The sequence below is a fragment of the Aethalodelphis obliquidens genome, unplaced genomic scaffold (assembly GCF_003676395.1).
Source record: "Aethalodelphis obliquidens isolate GAN/ISIS:26980383/991018 unplaced genomic scaffold, ASM367639v1 scaffold17, whole genome shotgun sequence".
In the NCBI taxonomy this organism is placed as follows: domain Eukaryota; kingdom Metazoa; phylum Chordata; class Mammalia; order Artiodactyla; family Delphinidae; genus Aethalodelphis; species Aethalodelphis obliquidens.
In genome coordinates, this window is record NW_020837961.1 from 12,666,203 (window position 1) to 12,686,049 (window position 19,847).

Sequence of the window (19,847 nt, forward strand, 5' to 3'; positions counted from 1 at the left end):
AAGTGAGACCACAAAGCAGTGTTTTTAAAGAAGCATACAGCTACAATTAAGTTTATGGAAAACTGGACAACAGTACTGAAAAATGTATTGAAAGATCAAAGGAGAAGCATTTGCTTGTGATTAGTTTGATTTATAATGAAGCTGACTCAGGAGCCTCCCATGACTGCTTCCTTCCTACACATTGTGCATTTATGAGATACACACACATTTATGGCTGTCATATAGTATGTACAAGAGTTACTGATGACAGAAGGTTATTACTGCTTCAAACAAATGCAGACTATTTAGGCTTGAAAAAACAAAGGAAAAAATGAACTATGCAAATAATGAGTGACCTTGTAGTCTTTTCTTAGCTGCTCACAATTCCTAAGAGTGATACATCCTACCCAATTAAGGCAAAAAATTTATCGTTCTATTGAGTGGATGCCTTGAGGAAGTAGTTCTGGGGATAAATGAAAGCTCATAGGAGTTTTCAATGAGATGCCACCTTTAACAAGCTTTACATTTGTTTCCGTGCATTGGGCCTTTCCCACTGGCGTTCGTTTAGGCTCTTTCTGCACTTTAAACAGTGAGTAGAAAGCCTGAGTATTGAATAATAAAGATGGTTAGAGATTTAGAAAAGATGTTAATGTCAGAAATCCAAGATGATTAATATCAGTAAGCTCAAAAAAACTGTAGACAAAAAGGAGTTTGTTTGACAGTTTAAATAACATGAAAGATTGTACAGATGGCAATGAGCATTTGTTTACATTTCTGATAACTGATTGAGAAAGGGTTGAGATTAAATACAATTAAACTCTTCTTAATACTTGTTAGATAAAGTACCAGGGGGAGTTGTGACACCTCTTTGGAAATCCTAGGAAAAGTATATTAACTAACTATCCAAAATGGATTTACTTTGTTCTATTGAAAACACAGTTTGATTTTTGACCTTTCTTAGGTTAGCTCAGCCTAATGTTTAACTGAAGATTCTCATTTTCAGATTATCTATTTTTCTCTTTGGTGAATTAAGTATATTTATACCAGAATTTCACATATTAAACTGATGGATAGATTTATTGATTTCTTATTTACTGTGGTTTAATCATCTGTTTTTCTAGTACCTACAATCTTCAAGGCTCTTGAGAACATAGTATAAAATATGATCCCTGACCTTATGGCGCTTGCTTTGAAGTTGGAAACAGCTTGATGACTGGTTATAGATTGCTTCTATTTCAGGCTTCAGCTTTATTCTACACTGTAGGAAGTAGAAGATATTTGAAGTTTTTCACCCTCATTTTATAAATAGTGGACATGATGGAACTCCTCAGTGTGAAGTGGTAGTAGGGTCACCATTATGGAAATACAGTAAGATGGAGGAAAGGGCAAGGAACATGCAGAGTTCGGCAGTAAGGAGGTCTTTAGAAAACTCTACTGTAGGCAGCAGGCAAGATCAAGGTGACAGATGATCAGGGTATGGACTAGCATGGGAGACAAAAGGAAGAATCAGCAAAATTTAGTGATTTCCCTAGATGTGGTGCTCAAGGAAACGGCAGAACACAGGGGCTATATGATTTCTATGCTCCATGTTTTGAAAATAAGGGTGGCAGAGTAAAAGCAAGTCTAAAAAGATAGGTAAGTCTGAGAAGTTGGATTTGAACATCTTGAGATCATAGGCTCTCAGAATCGAGTAGGCAGCTGCAACAAAGGAGTAAGTTTTATCTAGTGTATGACATTTGATTTGATTAGATTATTTTCTTTTTTTTAAAACATCTTTATTGGAGTATAATTGCTTTATAATGGTGTATTAGTTTCTGCTTTATAACAAAGTGAATCAGCTATATGTATACATATATCCCTGTATCCCCTCCCTCTTGCATCTCCCTCCCACCCTCCCTATCCCACCCCTCTAGGTGGTCACAAAGCACCAAGCTGATCTCCCTGTGCTATGCAGCTGCTTCCCACTAGCTATCTATTTTACATTTGGTAGTGTATATATGCCCATGCCACTCTCTCACTTCATCCCAGCTTACCCTTCCCCCTCCCTGTGTCCTCAAGTCCATTCTCTACATCTGCATCTTTATTCATGTCCTGCCCCTAGGTTCTTCAGAAACTTTTTTTTTTTTTTTAAGATTCCATATATATGTGTTAGCATACGGTATTTGTTTTTCTCTTTCTGACTTACTTCACTCTGTATGACAGACTCTAGGTCCATCCACCTCACTACAAATAACTCAATTTTGTTTTTCTTTTTATGGCTGAGTAATATTAGATTATTTTCTTAATTGCTCATTACCTTTATATTACTGGACTGGGAGTATTTAAATTGCTTTAGTTGGGTACATTTTGAGCAAATGCCCTTAGGTTTCAGTGTTTCTATTTTAAGGCTACCTTATGTGAAGAATGGTGAGGTAGGTAATTTAGCTGTGTTCTATTTCTGGTTAAAAAAAAATTTTTTTTTTTTTGGATGCCCTTCTTGGCTAAAACAAAATGTAGGATAAATTATGTTTATTTTTTGTCTTATTATCAGGATTCAAATTTCCATTCATTTATTTTTGTAGGGAATAGATGTCCCTTTGCCCTACCATTCAGATATGACTCTTATTTTAGGATTAGAGTTATACCTTTGTATAGACAGTTCACAGATAGATAAAACTTTTAAGACTGGAAGGGACCTTAGAAGGCCTTTGACATCATCCAGTACAACCTCCACATTTCTTGGATTAGTAATCTGAAGTCAGGAGAATAATAATAATAATAGCTAACATTTATTAAGCTGTTATCTCACATAATCTTTATAAAACCCTACAAGTAAGTCCCATGGAAAATGGGTGGCATTGCTAGATTTAGGAGTTGTTTTCTTTGTAAATGTCCTTCACGGTTTGAACAATTTAGTTCTGTGCAGGAGAGACGAACAGTTATTTGTTATTAAATTAAATTATATCTTTAATATTTATATTAATAAAAAATAAATACTAATTATTAAGACAGTCCACACTTATTATTTATTTATTTATTTATTTTTATTTTTTGGCTGTGTTGGGTCTTCGTTGCTGCACGCGGGCCTTCTCTAGTTGTGATGAGTGGGGGCAACTCTTCATTGCAGTGCGTGGACTTCTCATTGCGGTGGCTTCTCTTGTTGCAAAGCACAGGCTCTAGGCGCGTGGGCTTCAATAGTTGTGGCACATGGGCTCAGTGGTTGTGGCTCGTGGGCTCTAGAGCACAGGCTCAGTAGTTGTGGCGCACGGGATTCAGTAGTTGTGGCACGCGGGCTCAGTAGTTGTGGCTCGTGGGCTCCAGAGCGCAGGCTCAGTAGTTGTTGTGCACAGGCTTGGTTGCTCCGTGGCATGTGGGATCTTCCCGGACCGGGCTCGAACCCGTGTCCCCTGCACTGGCAGGTGGGTTCTTAACCACTGCACCACCAGGGAAGTCCCCACACCTGTTATTTAATACAGTAAAACTGAAATATTTAATGTAGATATTATTATTTTTAAAGACTTTTTTCTTACTCCCACCACACGCATACATTACTTTCATATTTTAATAAATATATCTGTCTATACAGTATTTTAAAATATACTTAATAAAGTTCTATCTTAATTTTTTTCTTCTTGATCCAGTGATCCTGGAATTCAGATTAACTTTAATTTTCATTGAATTTTGGTATTACTTCGTCAGTCATATATAATGAAAAGTGTGTCTATATGTATGTATATACATACACATGTGTGTAATATAGCTATGTTGATAAGTTTGATATGCATTAAATTTTCATCTGTTTTATTACTCTGGAAATTTATTTCTTTATTGTCAACATTTCATTAACTTTTCTTACCTTTAAATATCTGGGCAGCTGAGAGGAGTTGTTTTGTTTGTTCATATTAGTACAAAGATGAAAACAGAATCACTACACTTGACCCTTGAACACTTGGGGATTAGAGGCACTGGCCCTCTGCAAAGTTGAAAATCCGCCTGTAATTTATAGTCTGTCCTCCGTACATATAGTTTGGTTCCTCCGTATACAAACACGCATACCATGTAGTACTATAGCATTCACTGTTGAAAACAATCCGCATGTGAGTGGACCCACGCAGTTCAAACTCACGTTGCTCAAGGGTCAACTCTATGTACTATGTATATAATAGAGAATATTTCATTTGAAAGGTTTGAAATCTTTTATTTTACACTTTGTATCTGTTAGATTTTACATATTCTTGCTCAAATAGATATTTTTTCTTACTAATTTCAAGAACTATGTCCATCATTTGATAGTTATGTGTTAAATGAGATAAATTTCAAATTATTTAAAATTTTAGTTCTTCCTAATTTTGCACTTTAAAACAAACCATAGATTTTGCCAGTGTTAAATAATAAATACGTGGCATCCGTTCATTCAGTATATATCATAATGAAGGTCTATAGTGTCAGGCACACTTCTAGCTTAAGGGTAGTTGGGGAGAAGCGCAGACATGGGTGCTGACTGGATGGATCTAGCAGTCAATACTGTTTTCTTGATTTTAGATCCAAAGAGTTGTTCTTGTACAGTAGGATTGATCTGCCTTGATCATTATTTTTAAGGAAAGGATTTGACAACTGATGGTAATCAAAACCTATCTGAGCATACAATATCCAGTTGTATTTATTGCTTTGCTTCCAGATTATGAATTCTAGCACTCACCCCTCGTTCAGTTTGCTGAGGGATGTTTTTCTTTTAATCAAAAAGTAATTTTAGTAAAATGTTCTCTAAAATATTTAGTTTTTGTTAGTTTTAAAAAAATTGTGGTAAAATATAAAAATTAGACATTTTGGGCTTCCCTGGTGGCGCAGTGGTTGAGGGTCCGTCTGCTGATGCAGGGGACGCGGGTTCGTGCCCCTGTCTGGGAGGATCCCACATGCTGCGGAAAGGCTGGGCCCGTGAGCCATGGCCGCTGGGCCTGCGCGTCTGGAGCCTGTGCTCCGCAACCGGAGAGGCCGCGGCAGTGAGAGGCCGGCGTACAACAACAACAACAAAAAATTAGACATTTTAACCATTTTTAATTGCACAATTCATTAATTGCATTAAGTACATTTTCAGTGTTGTGCAGTCATTACCACTATCCTTTTCCAGATGTTTTTCATCATCCCTGCATAAAATCTACACTTTTAAGTATTAGAGAAATAGTGGTTGTTTTCTTTCTTTCTTTTTTGGGCCTAGTCTCACCTGTCTTCCAACAGCCCAGTATTCATTGTGATCTGCTTGTACTTACTGAATTCTAAGCTTGTCATTTTAATTAGAATGGTTCCTTTTGATTTGTACTTGTTCCATGTTTCTGAGTATCTATTAAAATTGTATCATCTTTCATTTTACTGTCATTTTATATTTGTTTGCTCCTTTTGGAGCAATGAAATAGATACACATGAAGTTTGAAGGAGATCAAACTGAATGTAAACATGTAGAAAATTTTGTAAAAAGGGAAAAAAAGATTGGGGATTAAAGATCGTGGTACACAAAAGAGTCTGACAGTCTCAGACACAACTGGTTTTCATCCCCTCGTTCTAAATGCCTGGAGCAGGAAGCACAGGCAGCATAAAAGATATTTGGGCCTGTGATCTTAAAGAATTCAGTCCCTCAAACGCTGGATATGAATTGGACTCAACAGGAAGGATGTTCAGTAGATCCTCCATCTGTATTACTCTTTGTGCTCAAAAATACAGCTGTTTAAAGAGTTTTAAAAGTTATTTCTAAAAGAGTATTAAATACCCTATTCATATTACTTTCTTTTTTTTTCTGCTAAAATGTAGTTGCCTTGCCTACTTCTCTTCCTTATTTGTAACAATCACACACTACTGTTATACAGTAAAGAAATGGAGGACTTATCAGGGACCTTTTCTCAGACAATTAGTTCAGTTTTTTAGAAAACAAATAAGAATTTAAGGAAATAAGTATGAAAGTCATTTGAATTTTAACTTTACCTGTTAAGCAAGATAATTTGTATTACTTTGTCTAATAGTATATTAATATACTTCTCTTTTGATATAACAAAAGTATAATTTTCGTCTGTGTTTATTTTTAAAGAGTGACAATTCTAATGAAATATATTTTTTACAGCTAAAAGATGGCGGCAAAGCATCCCAGGCAAACGTAAGAATAGGTGATGTGGTTCTCAGCATTGATGGAATAAGTGCACATGGCATGACTCATCTTGAAGCCCAGAACAAGATTAAGGGTTGTACAGGCTCTTTGAATATGACTCTGCAAAGGTAAATTGCTTTTTGTTTGGCTCTGAGAGAAAAGACAACACTGAGGAATGTGTTTTCGTGTGTCTGATTCATGGTGTTAACTAAGAAGCAGTTTCTGTTGCCATTGTTTCAGGTGGATAAATAAAAAATAGAATGACTTTTAAATTGGGTAATTGAGCAGTATGAGAATTGGTGAAAGCTTTGGATTATAAGGCATGTATTCACATACGCATAAAGATTGTGTGTGCAGTTTCAGAGAGTTTAAGAATTCCTGAAATTTCTCAATGGAGTGCAGCCTAAGAATTCTTGTTATGGGGTAAAACTCTTGGCCTTAATATTCTGGGCAGTATATTAGGGGTATTCTTTTAAGATATGATTTGGCTTTTCTTAGTATGTCCTTTTCCCTTTCTTTCCCTGGGTAGAAAAACAGAATTTTTTTTTTTTTTTTTTTTTTAAAAACAGAATTTTAATATACTCATTTGAAGTCCAAATTTTCTGAACTCAGTTTGGCTTCAATTTAAAAATAATCATCTCATTGATTGTACTATATCACATCTTTTCAGCATCCCAACATTTGAACTGTATTGAGATCACCTGGATTGCTTGTTAAAAATAGTGATAGGGCTTCCCTGGTGGCGCAGTGGTTGAGAGTCCGTCTGCTGATGCAGGGGACACGGGTTCGTGCCCCAGTCCAGGAAGATCCCACATGCCGCGGAGCGGCTGGGCCCGTGAGCCATGGCCGCTGAGTGTGCGCGTCTGGAGCCTGTGCTCCGCAGCGGGAGAGGCCACAGCAGTGAGAGGCCCGCGTACCGCAAAAAAAAAAAAAAAAAAAAAAAAAAAAAAAAAAAGTTGTGATAGGAATCAGAATATCTGGAAGTAAGGACCAAGAATTATATATGAATAAGTTTTCTATGATTATTATGAAATATGAAGTTAGAACTACTGCAGTGTCTTGGGTTGAGGGGAAGGGAGGAGAAAGAGGGGATAGAGGGAGGGTGATTGAATGATGGCTCTGAACCTTTAGGTTTATAAGGAAGTAGCTATCATTTACCAGGTGGTCATGGAGGGTTTTAAGCAATTCTTGCTTTTGATAATTACATAAGTGTTCTCTGGTCTATAAATTTTGGAAAATGCCATTTTCCCCAAAAACGTCTCATAGGCTTCCGTAAATTGTTGTCTTTATTATAAATCTTTAAGAGGGGAACAACATGCCATACCTTCCTAACACTTATAGCTAAGAAACCTTTTTTTTCTTGGAGTCTCTCCTGGGAGTATTTAAAGGATATATACAGGGCAAATTATATGTACTTGTCTGGAAGAGTATCAATTTGGTCTTAAAACTGAATAGGAAAAATTTAGAAAAACTTAGACTTATAGATTTACTTTGTTGTAGCATGACTTTCTGACCAGTTTTCTTTTGGGGGAGTGTGTGTGTGTCTGTGTGTGAAATTGCTTTCAGTGGAACTGTTGAATCAAAGGTCATGTGTATTTAAAATTTGAAAGCTATTAGCTATACATTTTAATTCATAGAAAAGTGATCAATGAGAAAAAATAACTTTGCTAAAAAGTCCTGTTTCGATAGTATCCTTTCTGTTCTATATATTTAGACATGTAACACAAAAATTGTTACTAATTAAGTGAAAATAGTCATTTTTACTCATAGGCATTTTTGCTAAGTATGAATTTTGAAAGGAAACCAAGAAGTCAAGAAGCTTAACTTGTCTGAGATATCAACAAAGCAAAACAAATACAGATGATGTTGGGCTGTTTCTCAAATTCTAAAGTGAAAGTTTATGTAGGGTATAATCTTTCCTTCTGGGCTGTGTATCATTTCTTTCATAGTAGCCTACTTGTTTTCACATTGTGCTCCCTATTTTACAACCTAGGACTCAGTATCTTATTTTCTATTGACAGCACTTCTGGTTCCATAAAAGTAGATGAAAACCAGATGTTACCCTGTTTGGATGAATTTGCAATTTAAGTAATCTGCTACTGACTCTAATACAGATTCTTTTAAGCTACTTGAATACAAAATCTGACAAACCAACTTGTTATAAACATTTGGAGATACTACTTAATCTTATCTTCGTATTTCTGAATATGGATATTCAGAGACTCAAACTATGAGAGAGAATTTTAGAGTCCTGTTGTTATTCATTGTTATTCTCCTTAAGGTTTTGAACACTTCTTGTGTTAGGTAATGTCAGCCTAAAAGAGATTTGCGTTTAAGAGAATTCATGGTATAACATTGACAGTACTACTGAAGAAAGACTTTTTGTTTTTTATGGAAAAAATAAAACTTTGAAGAGTTATCATCAATTCTTCCCTATACCAAAGCCATTTTCTTCTTAAGTTCTCTCTTTCTTATATCAGAGCAAATATTTTTTCTTCCACTTATTTCTGAGTTTGAACAACAGCACCCTTAATTGGCCTCCAGTCACCTTACCCTCTTTATTCCATCTGTCACCAGCCAAACTGCTGAGCATTCTTCTTCCAAACTGAGTGACCCACAACAGTATTTTCTCTGTGTAACTGTTTTCTTCATGAATATCTAGGTATTTTCCTTTACAGACTTGTCTTAGTCCAGTTTCCCTAGAAACAGAATCTGAGATGGTATTCATGTGCAAATGATGTATCAAGAGAGTTCTTTCACATGTTACTTAAAAGGGAATAAGTCAAGCGGGATTGGGAAGAAGAAGAAACTGAGATGAGGAAGGGTTTGGTTTCATCGGATGTCTAGCCTCAGCTTGACCCAGGAGGGAATTTTGGAACAAAATTGTACCATAGAGTCTGTCTTGCCTTGAGGCAAGGGAACTGGGCTTTTGTCCCCTCTCCCCTTCATTCGTTACTTATTGACCACCGGCTGTCCTGGAAATATGTGTGTGTGCAGGAGTGCAGAAGAGGTCTAGGAGGTAGCTTCTGTTACCTCCACAGAAAGTTGCTGATATGAACCATTAGCAATGCAGGGAGCACCTTTGGGACTGGATGTACCAAACCAGTCGAAGGGTTCCAGAGGACCCAAGCTGGGCACAATAGCACGTGCTGTGAGATTCCTTCCAGACTGGAGTCCTTTGCTCAGAGGATTAGGCTCTCTGTGACCCAGGTACACTCAGATTGTCCTCCCCCTAGGACTTCCCTGGCAGTCCAATGGTTAAGACTCTGTGCTCCCAGTTCAGGGAGCGATAGTTCGATCCCTAGTCAGGGATATATGCCGCCTGGTGCAGCCAAAAGTTTAAAAAAAAAAAAAAAAAAGAAAGATTGTCCTCCCCAGATCATCACTACTCGTCAGCGAATACCATTTTTCCATTTAAGGTAGGTTTCTTACTGTCCCTCACATGCCTTTTTTGTCCTCTCATGAAATTTGCTTCATCTGGAATGCCCACCCACCTTTTCACTGCCAATACATACCTCCACCTCCACAAATCCCATATCAAACCTCATCATCTACCCATGGTCTTTTCTTACTATTGCAACTTACTCATTTTTTTCCCCTCTAAACTCTTATGACAAGTTTATACCACTCGACTCAGCGTTTGATTGTACACTAGGTATAACCAGGAATGACAAGGCAGATTCCATGAATCATATACAAATAAACCTAACTGGTTAATAGTCATACCTAATACTGCCTATGTAATTAACTAATTACTCTGTGTTTCACCAACTAGACTCCTTGAAAGCAAAGACCTTGTTTTTTGCGCTATTTGTATTTGGCATCTTGTATAGTTTTGTGCTTTTAGTGTCTAATAAATATTTGATGGGCACCAGCATTATTTCTCAAATTTGGCATCATTTATTTATTCCACAAATGCTTTTTGAGCTATTGCTATGTGCCAGGCACTGTTGTAGATGCTGGGGACATTCAGCAGTGAGCAAAACAAACAAAATCCCTGCCTCCTTGGTGCTGCCCTTTTAGTGAGCAGAGGCAGACAATAAACAAGTTAAATAATGGGAATTCCCTGTCTGTCCAGTGGTTAGGTGCTTTCACTACTGGGGCCCAGGTTGGATCCCTGGTCAGGGAACTAAGATCCCACAAGCCGCGCGGCACAGCCATAAATAAATAAATAAACAAACAAGTAAGTAAAAATGTATAGTATATCACATGGAGGCGGTAAGTGCCTTGGGGAAAAATAAAGCATGTAAGGGACATAGGGAATGCAGAGGTAGGAAATTGCAATTTAAAATAGAGTGGTCGGGGGCTTCCCTGGTGGCGCAGTGGTTGAGAGTACGCCTGCTGATGCAGGGGACACGGGTTTGTGCCCCGGTCCGGGAAGATCCCACATGCCGCGGAGCGGCTGGGCCCGTGAGCCATGGTCGCTGAGCCTGCACGTCTGGAGACTCTGCTCCGCAACGGGAGAGGCCACAACAGTGAGAGGCCCGCGTACTGCAAAAAAATAAAATAAAATAGAGTGGTCGGGAGAGCCTCAGTGAGAAGGTTATTGGATATCTGGGTCACGAGTGTCCCCGGCAGAGGGAAGAGCTGGTGCAGTGGTCCTGTCAGGAGGCCAGTGGGCCCGGAGCAGAGGGGGTGAAGGCAGCAAGGTCAGAAGTGAGGTCAGAGAGATAGCAGGAAGTGAGTGGAGATGGGACAGTACTTGTAGGACTCATGCGTCACTGCAGTATTTGTAATCGACTTTAAATTTTCCTGGGCCTGTAGAAAGTTGTGAGAAAGCCTTGAAGAGTTATAGCTGCTTGGCCAGCTGTACAGCAGGATTTGGGAGAGAGGTGGTTTCATTATTGGAAAGGGGCTAGAAGGAAGAGCAGACCAAGCCTCACCCCAGTCTTGATAGCCATGGCACTGCCTTTTTCTTCTAGTGCGGTAGAAATACTGGACGATTACCACTCCTGCTGATCTCCACCCAAGAACCCCCAGCAGGAGACTATGACAGAGAAAACCCATCTTTTTTAAATTAATTAATTAATTAATTAATTTATTTATTTTTGGCTGCGTTGGATCTTCGTTGCTGTGCATGGGCTTTTTCTAGTTGCGGTGAGCGGGGGCTACTCTTTGTTGCAGTGCACGGGCTTCTCATTGCAGTAGCTTCTCTTGTTGCAGAGTATGGCCTCTAGGTGTGCAGGCTTCAGTAGTTGTGGCACGTGGGCTCAGTAGTTGTGACTCGTGGGCTCTAGAGCGCAGGCTCAGTAGTTGTTGTGCACGGGCTTAGTTGCTCTATGGCATGTGAGATCTTCCCGGACCAGGGCTTGAACTCGTGTCGCCTGCATTGGCAGGCAGATTCTTAACCACTGTGCCACCAGGGAAGTCCCCCATCTTTGTTTTTGTTTTGTGAATTTTTTTTGTATTAAGTATTATTGTTATATATTTGTTCATTATATATATATATTTAATTGACCTCTTGTTTAAGCCCAACCTCAATCCTAAAATAAGGTTTAGATAAGAAAAGGTAAGATAAAGATACTTGCTTGCGTAAGGTTATTTTGGAACTTTTTTTTCAATCTTGTCTTATTTGGGGGTATGTAATAAAGCAAACATATGCTCTCTCATTGATATCCTAAAAAAATAAGACTTGACTCACTATATTCTAGTATCTAATGAATATAGAGGTGTGGAAGATTTCATTTTGATTTCTTTTATCGTTGGGAAAGATTGGAAAATATTTTTTTCCCCCTGAAACTGGCACTGATTCTAAGAGTGCTACAACTGGACAATGAAAAATTCTATTTGAAATTATTTTTCCTCTTGGGAGAACAGGCAAATAGTAGTGTGCTTGTTTTTAAATATCAAGTGCTTTTTGCCTATGCTTTTGATCCACGTCAAAGTGGATCATTTTAACAATTACATTATTTCAGCTAATAATAGAAGGAGACTACTTTCTGAAGCTTTGATGTCAAATAAATCTATGAACTATATTAGAGTTGGAGTCTATGAATAAGATTTTTAACTATTTCATTTTATTTCATTAATTCTTTGCATAACATAGATAAACTTGCTACTGACTTACTGTATGAATTGGGGTAAGGTGCTGAACTTCTGGGCCTTAATTTTCTTGACTATAAAATGAGGTCGTGAGTGATTTCTAAGTTCCCTTAAATTCTGGTTCTTGTTCTGGTTTTTTAGCTGTAAATGGATAAGTTCCCTAAAGTTTGCTATTAGATCAGACTAATGTCAGTTTGCTTGTTTTGGCTGAGAGAATCAGGAAATTGGACTTTCTTCACTGGAGTTATCTTAAACCATGCCAGGTTAGCAAAGTGACTTGTACTACCCTGCCGACTTCAAGGTGAAAGGTAGGTCAGCTGGATATTCAAACAGAACTTAATCATAAAAAAATACTTTATATACTTGTCCTTATTTTATATTTTAAAATTAATCCTTTCAGAATCACAGAGAATATATATAACTTTTCTAATCTTCCTTGTTTTTTACATTATCAGTAGTGGCATATCTGTGGGTTTATTTACTTACTTACTTTGGTTCCTTAAATTTCATTTAGTGTATAACTTGTTATGATTGGAAGTGAAAGATCTAGAAGGATTGAGTTTTGAAAAATATTGATGTACTCTCTGCCTCCCCCTTCTTCCTCATCCTTCAAACAGCAGAAAAGTTGTCAGAGGTCCGGTAACTACTACTAATGAATGACAGACTGGAATAATTTAATAGGCACAGTGAGTTACAAAAAGAAAAGTAGCTGTGGTACCAGACTGAAGCTATTAGCCATCTTTTGTTTCATTTTAATGGATTGCTTAACATCCTGTTACTGTTAACTTTAATGAGTTCACCTCTGCTCTTTCTTTCACTATTAGCACAGAGGCAAGATATTAAAAAATACTTTTTTAAAATCCAAGTTTTCAGTTCTCTATCTGGGATGTTTCAATTCATGTGAATTAAAAGACATTTAGTTCGATTACCTTTTCATTTAATTGGAGTTGCACATTATCCCACCTCAGGTTCCTTTTTTCCCCCCGGTATTTCACATACTTTTTGAATGTGTTTTCTGCAATATAGGTTTTACTGTTTGTTTGTTTGTTTGATTGTTTGTGTTGGTTTTAGTTTCATTTTTTAATTCTTTTCCAGAAGGACTGTCTGATTAATCGTCCCTCTCCCTCATTAAAATTAGAAGTGCTGCTTAGGAAAGGGGATGAGGACAAGCAGGCATTAACATCTCTTTTGTGCAAGTCTTTTTTTTTTTTTTTTTTACGGTATGCAGGCCTCTCACTGTCATGGCCTCTCCCTTTGCGGAGCACAGGCTCCGGACACGCAGGCTCAGCGGCCATGGCTCATGGGCCCAGCCGCTCCGCGGCATGTGGGATCCTCCCGGACCGGGGCACAAACCCGTGTCCCCTGTATCGGCAGGCAGACTCTCAACCACTGCGCCGCCAGGGAAGCCCTGTGCAAGTCTTTTCACATATACATTTAATCCTTCTATCAGTCCATTGAGAAAGGAGTTAACATACCCATTTTTCAGATGATTAATTTATGGTTTTGAGGGTTTATGTGACTTGCATAACAAACCCAGGTCAGTTCAAAGACTATCTCCTTCCCCACTTTCTTATAGCTAGGACTTAGTGACTATAGTCTCCTAATAAAATTTGATAAGACAGGATAGTAATTCAGTAGGGGTAACTCTTTGACTCTTTCACTTGTAAGCAACAGTGTCTCTGTTTTCACACTCACCTGTTGGTCTTCTGTAATAAATATTATGCCTAAATTATTTTCTATGTGTTTCGTAGACCCTGTGGGTTAGAATAAAAGTAAAAGAGAAAAAGGAGGCTAAATAGGTTCACGGGTCACTAGATAGGAGCATTCATTTGGATACTGACTTGTATATATGGTTGCCTGTCCTAAGTCAGAATATCATCTTTTATTTTTCCCTCCCAAGTTTATAAGCCTGTTGACTATATTTGCTAAATTATTACTGTATTAAAGTTTGAAGACTTTGTTCTTCAGCAGGCTTCTGTGTATGCATCCCATGAGTAACTAAGGATTCAGCAATTGAAAAAAATACGTTTTTAAGACTATTTGCTCAATATGACACTGACTGGAAAAGATACCAAAACTGTCCATCAACAAATCCATCAACAGACATGGAAGAGAAGTATTTCTCTTCTGTGTCTTTTTCTTCAATTCAGTAGGGATAAAGATTGCTGAAAATGAACTTGAAAGCTCAAATTAGTACATCTTGTTTGATAGTCTGTAGCAATTTGAATATGGGTTCATCGGGGTGTATTTTGCATTTTTAAATTCTTCCCTGAACTTTCCCTCTTGAAAGTGCTCAGTTATCTTATATAAATTTATGTATTTAATTTTTGGCTGAGTTGGGTCTTCGTTGCTGCACGCAGGCTTTCTCTATAGTTGCTGCGAGCCAGGGCTACTCTTCGTTGCAGTGCACAGGCTTCTCATTGCGGTGGCTTCTCTTGTTGGAGAGCAGGGCTCTAGGCACGCGGGCTTCAGTAGTTGTGGCACGCGGGCTCAGTAGTTGTGGCTTGCGGACTCTAGAGCGCAGGCTCAGTAGTTGTGGTACGTGGGCTTAGTTGTTCCGCAGCATGTGGGATCTTCCCCGACCAGGGCATGAACCTGTGTCCCCTGCATTGGCAGGTGGATTCTTAACCACTGTGCCACCAGGGAAGTCCCTTTTATTTTTAACTTTTATTTTTTAACATAAAAGTCTTATTTATTTTTCTGAAGGAAAAATTACTTCAGTTATAATCCTTTGGGAAAAAAATCCTAGGAAATAATATATTTAAAGACATGTTTAAAGCTTTATTGTAAAATTTTAATTTGTAGAACATTTCATCTGTGCAGAATTTTTTTTTTTTTTTTTTTGCGGTACTCGGGCCTCTCACTGTTGTGGCCACTCCCATTGCGGAGCACAGGCTCCGGACACGCAGGCTCAGCAGCCATGGCTCACGGGCCCAGCTGCTCCGCGGCATGTGGGATCTTCCTGGACCGGGGCACGAACCCGTGTCCTCTGCATCGGCAGGCGGACTCTCAACCACTGCGCCACCAGGGAAGCCCTCATCTGTGCAGAATTTTTAAACGAAGCCATGAAATAGAGATATAAAGAAGGGGAATGGTAATAAAACTGACTTTGAAATTAGACAAACTTGGTGCAAACCTTGATTCTACCACTTGTCTAGCTTAGGCAAGTTACATAAGTGAGTTTCCGTTAACCATTTGTAAATGGGCATAGTAATAACTTGTAAAGATTATTACAAGTAATAACTTGTAAAGATTAAATAACAAATGTAAAGAACCTAGGATATAACAGAGATAAGTTTTCTCTTCTTTCTTCCTATTTCTCCAGTATAAGTAAGTATTAATATAGTATCCATTGTAAAGTTACTTCCAGGAGGTTATATTTATTTTGTTTCTTAGCAACAAAATGGGTGTGACTGGAGGGAAATAGGGAGAAAATGAGAGGGCAGTCGGGTAGGTAGTTATCTTGGAAAGTCAGAAAGATGATTATGCAAGTGTTAGAAGAAAGGATTGTTTAGTCAAGTGAGTGGTTTTTGATCATACAGTTGTAATTAAAGCTTTTTAAAAGCATGAGGGGATACAAACATTATGCTGAGTGCCAGCTAACTACTGCTTTGGTTAAAAACTCTCAACCAGTAATTTATGGCAGCGAAGAGAAACCAGTACATACCTAGTCTTCTTTTTTCTGCTGATTCCTCTTGTTCTCCTTAGAGGAAAAAATGCAGGTGTAATTCTCCTTTACTGTGGGTTAAGCCAGAAAGACAAACAAACAAAACAAGTGTTTTTTCTGTCACTCTCCCATCCAAAATCATGTGTATTCCCTTTAAAGTAATTTAAATTAGTTAAATTGCTAACTTTTGGACTGTGTTATGATACTTTTAGAAATAATTTTCTCTTGTAACTTCTCATCAACACTATCATTACTTAATTAGTTGAAAAATCTCATTATGTTCCAAATTTTTGAACATCGGACTTCTCTAGATTTACCTTATGACCAGAAGCCATAAGGGGTAGATATAAAGAGAGTGATTTAAGATTTCTGCCTTTAATGAACTTATATCTATTTATTAGGACATTCATTGAGATAAGAAGACACAGAAAGTGCAACAGAGGTTCAAAGAGGACAAGATCTTATTGAATCGGAAAGGCTTCCTGGAGGTGCTGCATCTTGGGCTAGGCTTTGATGAGAAGGCCATCCCAGATGGAGGTGGCCAGTCCCCAGGCACCTGTAGGGAGGAGTATGTGAACCAGTAGGAAATGGAGATAAGAATAAGAGTTAGATTCAAATAGTGCTTTGCAGAGTCTTAGACACTGAGATATTAAAAGTTTTGATCAGAAAAGTGACATTTTCTGGATAATATTTAGTGAGATAGCTTGGAAGAAGGTGGAGAGGCGAGGCAGGGAGACTGGTCAGGCAAGTATTACAGTAACGTGGCTATTTGCGGGCTTGGAGTGGAAAACAGAGGAGAAATGGGAGAAATGAGAACTTGTGAACAGGAGTTCTGAAAGCCACAATAATGGTGTGGATATGAGGGAGGAGGGAAAAACCGAAGACAGCTCAGGTGCTCAGCCTGCTGGACCCAGGCTCCGTTCTCCTTTCATCTTCCCCTCGTTCCTCTTCTCACCGGAGCCTGGCTTCTGCCGCTGTCATGTCACTGAAACTGACGCTTGGACGTCTCACAGATTCCTCAAGCTCAACTGGTCAAAACTGAGCTCCACACTGCGTGTCACCAATTTGCATCTCCTGCTGCGCTTATCTTGGTGAAGGGCTCACCATCCACCCCGTTACCAGATCAGAAAGACTCATTCCTTGCTGAACCTCCCACGCCCATCTCTAACCACCTGTTCAGTACAATTTGCATAGATCTCCAAGCACACTATGAATAGGATAGAATAAATTAGCATGGCCTCAGGGTGGGTTGGTGGGGAGAGACACAGCTCCTAGCCCTAATGCCTATATCTTAAACAGAAAGGTTTAAGGTCCATCTAATTGAACAGTTGCTGTGCTGGTCGCTGGGGAGGGAAAGGAAGTCCTCACACATGCCCTGTAGGAGCTCACAGGGTGGAGCAGTGGTTTCTGACCTTAAATAAGGACCTTTGTTTTTCAATGTCAAATATTTCATGGGCAACCCTTCCCCCACCATGTTAGGATAACAATTATTTTTAAAGTAACTGCAGATTTTGTAAGTATTGTATTGCAGTTTTAAATGAAGAGGAAGTTTTTTTACGTTTATGTATAAGAATCTACATTTATTTAAAAATCCAAATATATAATACATGATTTAAGCAGACTTTAGTGTTTAGTACATAGATGAATTCATGAATCATTTGTGAAAACTTAGAACTGTGTGCCTGTTACCTCCAGCTGCTTCAAGTGTGGTTCACAGATTGGGAACCACTGGCCAAAAACATTTAAGCCATTTGGAAGTAGAGAGACAGGGGAGCAGAGACATCCACAGGGAAGGCGAGACTGAGGAGAGACCGCATGAGGATGGGGAGGGAAACAAAGACAGAAAGACACAGACTGCAGGACCGTTGAAGGAGTAGAGTAACAGGAGAAGATTCTCCTGGTGACATCGGCTTATAGCAGATTAAAAGGACCCATGGTTCCACAACATCGGGTTCTACCAAATTTACCTTCAGTATCATTTTAAGAAAAAAAGCTAATTTCAGAGTGTAAGAGGAGAAGCATACAGTTATTTCCTTGTATAAAAAGGAATAGCTGAGAAAGATGTAACATGCACCCTAAGTGGAAAGAATATCATGCCCAACTTTTGAAGGGAAGAAATAATATTCTATTTTTACACGCTCCAGTGCCTATCACCGTGGCTTGGACATAGAAGATACTCAGTAAATAGTTATTGCCTTGAGTAGTAGAGACTGCTACTTTTAAAAATACAGTAATTTTTCTACTTTTGCATAACAAATTGAGAAATAATTTACGAGGAGTTATTAGTGAGGTAGAGTGACAGACTGGTCATTCTTGTGTTTTGAATGGCAGCAGTCTCCTTGGAATTCAAAATAAACATGTTGTCCATTGCATTGAGAGCTTTTGAAAGGATTGAAATTCAGGTCACTCCCAACTGTTTCCAGCGGCTGTTGTTGCTATTAGGGTCTCAAAGGCTGAAATAGCTTAGGCTTTATATGAGTTGGAAAGTAAACAAGAGTGAAGGGCTGTGCAGAGCACAAGCAGCAGAGTATTTATACAGTTGAACTTTGCAGCTTACTTTTTCTTTCATGTATTTCAAAGGCTGTATTTTCCTAGTAAACCAGCTTTATAAATAGATTTCTAAATATTACTAGTCCTAATAATTTCTTTTATCAGCTATGATCCCTATTAACATTTGCTCTGAAATTTAAAGCATATGAAAGTCTTTCATTCATCTGTTTTTTGTATGTATGAATTTTAATTTCTTGTATAATACAGCAGGAGTTCATTTCTACATTACAATAAAAATCCATAGATGATAATCTTGAGTTCAGTGACCTCCCTTACAATCGAGTCTGCCTTTATCTTGACTGTTGTGGCTGAAGTTTATGGCACTGTTTTCCTGTGTAATTCATCCTGTTACAATGAATATGAGGGGCTTTCCAGATTCTTTTGTTTTATTGGAATTTTGTCATATAGACTGTGTTTTGAAATAGTGGATTATTTATTAGTCCAGAATGTTTTTGTTATCCTGAGGATATGTCTGGTCACTAAGTTATTCTTAAAATTAAGAAAAGTATTTTTGTATTTGAAAGCTAAACTAGTTAACTGCCTCTTTCAAACTAGGATTTTAATCTCTTTGACACACTGAAATATAGAACACCTCTTTTATAGATTTCATAGATTCTGTAACGTTCACGTAGATTTCATTTTCTAATGAGAACCTCTTTACTTTAGTAAGGCAAAGAGTTATGTCCAAGGGATCAAAGTGAATTGTTCCTGTACTGAAAGTTTGCTGTGATGTTTTTGATTTTTATGTGTAATTTTTATTGCTATATAATATTTACGGTTGAATTATTTTAGTATTATGCAGAAAAGTGTTCATTTTTATTTTCCCTTTATAGAAGCTTATATGGGTTATAGCAATATTCATGTTCCCAAGGACTTTAGATAATAGTTTTTCTTCTGAGATATCTGATGGAAAAAGTGTTAAAGTTGCTAGGGATGTCAGTGTTCATAGCAGCATTATTTACAATTGCCAAGGTATGGAAGCAACCTAAGTGTTCATTGACTGATAACTGGATAAAGAAGATGTGGTATATATACACAATGGAATACTACCCAGTCATAAAAAGGAATGAAATTTTGCCATTTGCAGCAACACGGATGGACTTGGAGGGCATTATGCTAAGTGGAATAAGTCAGACAGAGAAAAACAAATACTGTATGGTATCACTTATATGTGGAATCCAAAAAAATACAATGAAGTAGTGAAAACAAACAAAAAAGAAGTAGACTCACAGATACAGAGAACAAACTTGTAACCACAAGTTTGCCAGTGGGGCGAGGGAAGGGGGAGGGGCAATATAGGGTAGGGGATTTAAAAAAAGGTTATTATGGGATTATATGAAGTCACGTGTGTGAAACTTTTGAAAATTATAAAGCACTCTAGAATTTAAAAATAAAATACCAAACACTTAAAAAAAAAGTTCCTAGGAATGCTATTTCAGTCATGTTTCTTAGTACACAGTAGGAATTTAGCAAGTAAAGCATATTAAAGAAAAAGAA

The 19,847-nt window shown here is 38.0% G+C and overlaps 1 protein-coding gene across 6 annotated transcripts in view; it reads left to right on the forward strand.

Annotated features, from left to right (window-relative positions):
- Positions 1-19,847, forward strand: part of PDLIM5 (PDZ and LIM domain 5) — a 214,603-nt gene that overhangs the window by 59,390 nt on the left and 135,366 nt on the right. For 5 of the 6 annotated variants that reach the window (XM_027116933.1, XM_027116934.1, XM_027116935.1 and 2 more), the window contains exon 3: positions 6,068-6,219. In XM_027116933.1, coding sequence (XP_026972734.1) covers positions 6,068-6,219 — 152 coding nt within the window. Of the gene's footprint in view, positions 1-6,067; positions 6,220-19,847 lie in introns of those variants that run through there. The other variant, XM_027116936.1, reaches the window with a different exon arrangement.